Source organism: Aegilops tauschii, chromosome 7 (assembly GCF_002575655.3).
Source record: "Aegilops tauschii subsp. strangulata cultivar AL8/78 chromosome 7, Aet v6.0, whole genome shotgun sequence".
In the NCBI taxonomy this organism is placed as follows: Eukaryota; Viridiplantae; Streptophyta; class Magnoliopsida; order Poales; family Poaceae; genus Aegilops; species Aegilops tauschii.
The window spans coordinates 648791874-648800387 of NC_053041.3; the positions used below are offsets into that span (position 1 = coordinate 648791874).

An 8514-nucleotide genomic window follows, 5' to 3' on the forward strand; every position below is an offset into this window, starting at 1 on the left:
ACATGTAGATGATTTGACTTGTCTTTTTTGTGGCGAGGCCGAGTTTGTTCACCACCTACTCTTTTATTGTCTTGAAGTTACAAGGAATTTTGAAGTTAAAGACAATCAAAGAGTAGGTGGTGAACAAAGTTCCTTAACTTCAAAATTCCTTGTAACATATCTAATCTATCTATTTTGTGGTGCGCCAAAAATAAAAAGTTTGTGGTTAGTATATCATGTGTTGTTGTAATGTCGGGTTTATTGATAATCTAGAATTAATGATCTTTGTTTTCAGGGTCTGGTGTGGACAAATACCCAAATTCTTCTTGGAAGAGTAAGTGCGATGCTTCATCAATAGAGGATTCTATGTGTCGATACTCAATCAATCTTATTGAGAAACTGTATGTTGCTCCTGGATCAACAAAGATGATGGATTCTAAAGATCGCTTGGAGATGATGATCTGGGCAAGCTAAAGGAGTGACAAGCGAGGCTTCATCTTGAGAGCGTTCAACCTAAAATGTTGATGGCCTATAATAGTTAGCCTGGCTGATTAATTTCCTTTCCTTCATTGTGTTTGAGATATTTCATACTGTCCCCCAACCTTTGTGGCTAGATGCAAGGGTTTAAGTTTTTTTAGCTCAGCTACTTTGGCTCAGCCCGAGAAATGTGAAAAGTTATGTGGCTTGTTTCCCCTTGTTTTTCATAAAATGGAGTGGGGGCTCCTTTTCTTCAAAAAAAATACTATGCCAGGGACTCCTGAGTCGAACAGACTAAGGAGATTTACTTTCCTTAGTCATTGAGGATTTGATGATTGGGTCGGTATCAATCCTAGGGCCCAAAGGCTTAAGAATAAGATCCATCTTCTTGATTTAGGGGAGCAGAGGATCTATCTTTTCCATGTCATATACAAGCCACAACCACTCCTAGAGAATCAGGCATTATAGGCGGTTTTGGTACATCGAGCGGTGGCGGTTTCCCATTCTTCCTTAAAGCATGCGTAGCTAATACTCGATCGAGTGTCAACATTTTGGAAACCGCCTCCAGTACCTCAAATAGCACATGCAATTTAAAATATATAACCGCTTGCAATGCCCTGCGTTTTACACGCAGTTTGGTACCAATAACCGCTGCCAATTATGTATGTAAATGATCTAATATTTTATTACTAGTTATGTACCCATGTCAATGAGATGAAACACTATAATACATAAGTACAAAGAAAACATATCATTCATTGTTGTATCCATAGTACAAGTCTATTATAAGTTCAGACGAATCAAAGATACTGAAACATTACAAAAGTTTTGCAAGCCCAAGGTCATCCTATGTTCTTATATATGAGTTGTCCTGAGAGGGGCTCTGAGTGCACCGACTGCAGCTCATTGTTCATGGTTGGCCTGCTTCGAGCTCTACCGGTAGCGCCTTTTGATGTCATTAGTTGTTCTATTTATATCTCTAAAAGCACACATCTAGCCATCTGTTCTTCTTGTGCAATGCAACTAAAATCAAGCTACATGTACAACAAATAAGCAGGGTATTGATAATGTGATGTGAGCTAAATCCATGTAGCAGGTAACATTATGTAGAGAAGATAAACTAAGAAGTTCTAACAATTTGCATTGTAACACATTAGGGAAAACTAGTTTGCAGTTTATAGAGACGATAAAAAAGAGAAATAATGCAACAATTTTGATTATAACAAATAAGTGGAACCAGTTAGCATTTTACAGAGAAGATAAAGCAAAAGTTGTAGCAGCTTGCATTTCACAGAGAAGATAAACACGGTGAAGTTCGAGCAATTTCCATTGTATCAAATAAGTAGAACCAGTTAACATTTTACAGAGAAGATAAAGCTAAGAAGTTGTAGCGGTTTTCATGTTAACAGAGAAGTTTAAGTAGTTAGCATTTTCCGTTCAATCCCAAGCACTAATGACCCCGAAGGCCATGCCACCCAATCCCCATACAACCGACCGACTACAAATGGAAGTTGTCGCCACCTTGTACCCTAACCCTAGCCGTCGGAGCACCAAAAAAGCGATCCAGATCGATCACCGCACACGTCACCACCATAGCCATGGTCTGCCATCACCCTAACTCTATGCACAGGTGACCGCCTCCCCGCACCGAGCACACATCTTGACGGCGGTAGTTGGGGAGGACGCAACTTGTGACGCGGTCACTGCTTCGGCCGTTGACCCGAGCTCCCTTCAGATTCTTCGTCGTCATCGGAGGTGGCAGTGGAGGAGGAGGTGGGGGATATGAAGGTGGAGGAGGGGGAGGATATGAAGGTGAAGGAGGAGGGGATGGAGGTCAAGGTGGAGGGCGGCGACGTTGGCGGAGCACGTCATTGCCGAGAGCCAATTTGTTGCAGAGCTGGCAGACGACGCCGTCATCACCGCCAACCATGCAGACCGCCAGGTGGTGGCAGAGGACCGCACCATTGTCGAATCGATTGACGATGAGCGCGAGGTCTTCGCCAACCATGTCCTTTTGGTGAACACGGGGCGCGAGGCGGAGGAGATGATCCGTAGCCTCAGCGACACCGAGGACGAAGACGACCACCAAATGTGGGCATTCCTTCTGGCACCCACGACCACGAGGCCTCTGGCTTCGGCGCCATCAACATATTTTCCGACAATGAGTAGTACAGTAGTTTCTCCAGGTAAACTTGTACAAATTCCGGTAGTTGTAGTACCAATGAAGCAGTAGATGTAGCACTACAGAATGATATCTACTTATTGTACAATTAAGCACTGCAATCTATCTAGGTTGAAATTTCTTTGTAGGGGATTTGAGGTAAATTTGGAGGAGATGTGGAGGTTCTCACCACTAGCTACTCGTTGATATGATAACAGTGGAGGTCGTGGCAATGGGAAGTCGGAGCACGGTGGAGAGCATGCGCAACACGACAACTACTTGAGGGTTGGCATGGCAAAATCTAAGATCTAGGGGTGATCAAGAGTGGGATGAACAAGGGAAATAGATATAAGTGAGGTGATCGACTACGCAGTCGGTTATAGCTACAAATTCACCTCTAATACTTTGAAACTAGAGGCGGTTAGGTAGTCGAGATCACCTCCATGGATTATTATGGACGATTTCATTTCCAACCGCCTCCATGGCAAATATAACTGCCTCAGATGGAATATTAATTAGAGGCGGCTTTGTCCTTCTTGGTCACAGCTGCTTTCGGGGGCCACTATTAATGCTCCTTTTTCTACTAGTGACCATCAATGAAACGTTCGACATCAACAATTATGCAATATCGATCGGGGAGCTCTGTGTTTAGGATTAGCTCTATTGCCACTGTATAATCATGAAATCCTTACTCGGGTAATAGGAGATCGACAACAACAGGGAGTGAGGCTATTACCAATATCGGGGTCCTGAACCTCATCAAATCGCGTGTCTTCGTCTTTGCTATGAGATTCATCGAAGGGACCCTTCTGTAGTCCCACCTCTAGGTATTTTACTATGTATACCCCCTTATGCACGGTTTACAAATTTGTGCATCAAAATCAGGTAATTTTGAAGAATTGTAGTCACAATAAATGACTAAAATGCATAAAAAAGTTAGCAAAGAATTTTTTTTATAGTCAGAAATACTTCGTTAATGAACTAAATTATCAAGAAATACAAAATAAAGTACAATTTTTTAATTGAAGTCTAAAACCTTTACTTACGAGAAGCTAAACATATATATCTTAGAGAACATGCAAACAAAGTAAAACGGTGAATACATGTAGTAAGTCTTTTAGAAACAAAAAATTGATTAATATTCGACATGTAACATAATAAGAGCCGGGAAGGGACGCCAAAAGGTGAGATCGGTCCAGTACCAGTCAACCAAAATACTTGAAAACAATTAGTGCAATAGCATATGTAATCAAACTGTGTCAGCATTTAGAGATGTGTTATATTTGATTGTCCATTCCAGAATCAAAATCAATTTCTCTAAACAATTTAGATGAGTTATCGTCAACATGTAGTCTCTTCTCGATGCATTAGGGTTGAATTTGCAAAGCAATACAAATCTTCTTTATCTAAACAGCTAGCCCCCACTAATTATTTCTCTCAACATGCAAGCGTGCCACATCATCGCACAACATGCATAAGAAAAGGCCCACCCCCAGTACCATATACCTCTCAACATGCAAGCGTGCCACATCATTGCACAACACGCATAAGAAAAGGCCCACCCCCAGTACCATATATCTCTCAGCATGCAAGCATGTCACTTCATCATGAAACATGCATGAAAAAAGACCCATTTCAACATGCAAATAGCTAGCCCCCACTAACTATTTCTCTCAACCTGCAAGAGTGCCACATCATCGCACAACATGCATAAGAAAAGGCCCACCCCCAGTACCATATATCTCTCAACATGCAAGCATGCCACTTCATCATGAAACATGCATGATAGACCCATTTCAACATGCAAACATAGATAAGAATTTTCATTCTATTATGATTTAGTTAAGATTTTACAACTATAGTAATCAAACATAATAAAATATATGTATTTTCAGTTTTAGCCTTTTATGTTATTACTTGAAATATTCATGTTTAATCACACTGAAATTTTCAAATATTCCCGCAACAATGTGCGGGGTATCATCTACTATGAAGAGAAGTAGAAGACCAAATAAGGACAAACTAATTTATAGAATCCAGAGATTCCCCTTTTTCCAGTTAGAGATGACAACATAGTATCCTGACTTGAACAATAATTAAATAGAAAATATTATGCCTCAAATATTAACTTAAATTAATATTCTCTCTGTTCTAAAATATAGTGCACATATTTTTTTTTATAGTCCAACTTAGTAAAATTTGACAAAGTTTATTGTAAAAATATAAATATCAATAATGTCAATTAAATGCAACATAAAAACATGTTGCGATTTATTATCTAATAATATTTATTTGGCTCCATTTGTATCTGGAATTTTTTTTATTTCCTAAAGGAGTTTTGGTCTGGCAATTTTTTCTCATAACAAGACAAAAAATAAAAGAAAGAACAAACTACTGTAGAGGCAGACACCACATTCGGCCCATTCCAGGCCATCTACCGAAACAGAGCCCCACAAGACAAAGGATCCATCGCGAACCAACCTGTGGTTGGATGGTTAGAGGGACTGTGGTATCCCCAACCAACCAGGGTTCAAGTCCTCGTGCTCGCATGTATTCCTAGATTTATTTCAGGATTTCCGGCGATGCGCATTCAGTGGGAGGAAACATTCCCGTCGATGACGAGGTGACTATGGTGATATGCCGGCTCAGTCTTTCAGAGGTGCTCATAGGAGTAAGGTGTGCGTGTCTGCGTTCATAGGAGTGTGTGTATGCGCGTGAATATGGTTAAAAAAAAGATAAAGGATCCATTCGATCCTAAAAAAAAGAAAAGGACAAAGGAACCATCCATCCATCCACCCTACACCAAAGTTTCCAGGTCTCTTGTCCTCATCACCAAACCCCATCATCACAATCGATCTGATGATCTGATCCTCACTCCAATACCAATCTTTCGACGCCACTCCTTCAAGCATCATCATCGCCCCACCTATAAACCTCTCACGAACCAAGAACCGAGTAGGCCGAGCAACAAGGAGAACCGTGGAGGCTTTCTTGGTCGCTCGCTGCCCGTCCGCATGTCCATGTTGAGCCCGGTGCACGCCCGGAAGGCCCTCCACCTAGTCGCCATGAAGGCCAAGCTGCAGAGCTTCCTCGGCCTCCGCCTCCTCCTCGTGGCCGCCCTCGCCGCCTTCCTCCTCCTCTTCTCCGCGCGCACGCTCTTCTCCTCCTCCTCCTCCCCCGGTCAGAGGTCCGCCGCCTCTCAGCTGCACCTTAGCGGCGCGGGCGACGACGGGTCGTGCTCCAAGCTGCCGGCGCCGGTGGCCGACGCGCTGGTGCACTACGCGACGTCGAACACGACGCCGCAGCAGACGGCGGCGGAGATCGGGGTGTCGCTGCGCGTCCTGCAGCGCCGCTCGCCCTGCAACTTCCTGGTCTTCGGGCTGGGCCTCGACAGCCCCATGTGGGCGGCGCTCAACCACGGCGGCCGCACCGTGTTCCTCGAGGAGGACGCGTCCTGGATCGCCTCCGTCCGCTCCAAGCACCCGGGCCTCGAGTCCTACCACGTCGTCTACGACACCCGCCTCACCGAGGCCGACGAGCTCATCGCCCTCCGGGACCACCCGGGCTGCACAGCGCAGCCGGACCTCGCCGCCGCCGCCGAGGCCTCCTGCCGGCTCGCGCTCCGCGGCCTCCCCGCCGCGTTCCACGAGGTCGAGTGGGACCTCGTCATGGTGGACGCGCCCACGGGGTGGGTGCCGGAGGCGCCCGGGAGGATGGGCGCCATCTACACCGCCGGCATGGTGGCGCGCGCGCGGCGGCCCGGGGACGGCGCCACCGACGTGTTCGTGCACGACGTCGACCGGACCGTGGAGGACAGGTTCTCCAAGGCGTTCCTGTGCGACGCGTACCTCGCCGAGCAGGTCGGCCGGATCAGGCACTTCGTCATCCCCAGCCACAGGGAGAAGCCCGGCACGCCCTTCTGCCCTCAGAATTAAATCTTTTTTTTATCATCCAGTGTACTAGCAGGACTAGCTGCACTTACCTTGATCAAGCATACCTCAAGACACAGCATATATACACTGAAGCCCAGTTCATACATACACCATTATATTGGAGGTAATTACTTGGCGCTTGATCGGGTCCGTCGGATCGAGAAACGATCGGTTCACGATCGCATAGTCCAGAGAAAATGAGTGTGAATTTTTTTAATACCGCGGTTGCAACTGTTAGCGGCGCCCATGGTTGCTGGTCGTTGATCAAGAGTGGAACCTATATCAGGAAAACTATCCGTTGTAATTATCCATTATCTTCATTAAAGTTGTATTTTTGCAAGATGTTTTCCTTTTTCTATCTGGCTCATAATAATGGAAATTTATTTGTTTGTTTCATTTTTTTTGTTTGTAGCAATAATACCAGCCCAGCTCTGATGAATATGAATACTTGCATTCTTTTTGTAAGGCAAGTTATACAAGTTAGTAATCTGTTGGAAAATGCAGGATAATTGCACGTGAGTGTAATTTTAGTAATTAAGACAAAAAATTGCTAACGAGGTTAAGATGGCGCACTACTGGAATCGGCTACTTTGCTCAGTTTCCTGGGCACTTGGCAAAGCACGGATAATACTCGGCATTGTGTTGTCGAAATCTGTTCTCGGCAGTCAAGACTTGGTTCGAACTTGGAAGTACGGCGGCACTCATCAATTTGCTGAGCACTCGACAAACACCTAATAAGCAGAAAACTACCACGTTAGATGGAACGACCGGTAAACGACGATGCATAACGGTAAGATGTTTTTGCTAGAGTGAAACCCAGCGGTCCTTGGACGATTAGCTGCGTGACGCGTGGTGCATGTATTCACGTGTTTTATTTTGTTTTTGAAAGAAAGTACGTACGTACTTCTCCATGTGTGTTCTTCCTTTCTAAATGGCCAGCTGGACGCTGTCAGCAGCAAGGGAGGTGGAGCTTCGTGGCGATCCGTGCAGCGGGTACGCTCCCGACGGGATCTCACATGGATTAACGTGAGCTAGTCATCCCTATGTTGACACTAGCTACTACCTGCGTTCCATAACATAAGAACGTTTTTGGCACTAAACATTCTTATATTGTAAAGGCTATTATATTGTGGGACGGAGGGAGCAGTACTTAATATAGGCTGTGAGCAGTAGTCTAGGTCGCTTTGGCAGCATGTGGCATTGGTTGCTGTATTCTGTTGCTCATCCATGGGGCAATGAAACGAAGAGATGACACCCAGAGAAAAGAACATCTATCAATGTTACTGTCCGAGTCAGATGGCAGGATCTCGACGAGTGAACACTGACAGATTCGAGTCCACTAATAGTTAGCGTTGATCTTTCTCCCATCCTACTAACGATGGAAACATCAGGTGCGCATCCCCAGGAAGAACCTCGAAATTGAGTTTGAATCGTGAACGGGTTCCAAGAATTTGCTAACAATCGAGGTCAAGAACGTGCGTACGTGTTTCAAATGTGACATGTAAGTCTGTCTGCTGTTTCTTTTCTTTTTACACAAGAGAAGATGCCTGGAGGTGTTCCAGTGTATACTTTCTTTTTTTTCTATTAGAAAAATACATACAGGAGGCAAACAGTACACAAAGATTCGTGCCGGACACAGAAAAGTCACCTCCTTGCCACGGAGGGCGGCTTTGAACGTAGCAATTGAGCATCGCCACGTGTTGCGGAGCGTGCGTTGGTCGGGGCCGTGCCCTGAGCAGCTCCTAGATACTGTTGCCTCGTCAACAGATCAAATCTTTTCATAAATGTTTGGATCAGACTGTCTAGATCTTTTTTCTCATCCACCAACAGTAATAAAAATTGTTCGGACCGGTCCGTATGTCTGAAATCTCACAAACCGGCAGCAAATGAGGGAGAGTCTGGGCCACCGCCACGCCAAACGCGGGCACGTCCGGCCCACCCAAATTCAAGTCAGAGCCCACGCAT

General features: G+C 45.1%; 1 protein-coding gene across 1 annotated transcript; it reads left to right on the plus strand.

The window, feature by feature from the left end:
* The first annotated feature begins 5419 nt into the window (after positions 1-5419).
* Positions 5420-6945, plus strand: LOC109760043 (glucuronoxylan 4-O-methyltransferase 1). The gene has a single exon (XM_020318886.4). The coding sequence runs from the start codon at positions 5632-5634 to the stop codon at positions 6550-6552; it is 921 nt and encodes a 306-aa protein (XP_020174475.3). The 5' UTR covers positions 5420-5631; the 3' UTR covers positions 6553-6945.
* The last annotated feature ends 1569 nt before the right edge of the window (positions 6946-8514 follow it).

Coding starts and splice junctions, on each gene's coding strand:
- LOC109760043 (XM_020318886.4), top strand. CDS start 5,632: ATGTCCATGTTGAGCCCGGTGCACGCCCGGAAGGCCCTCCACCTAGTC.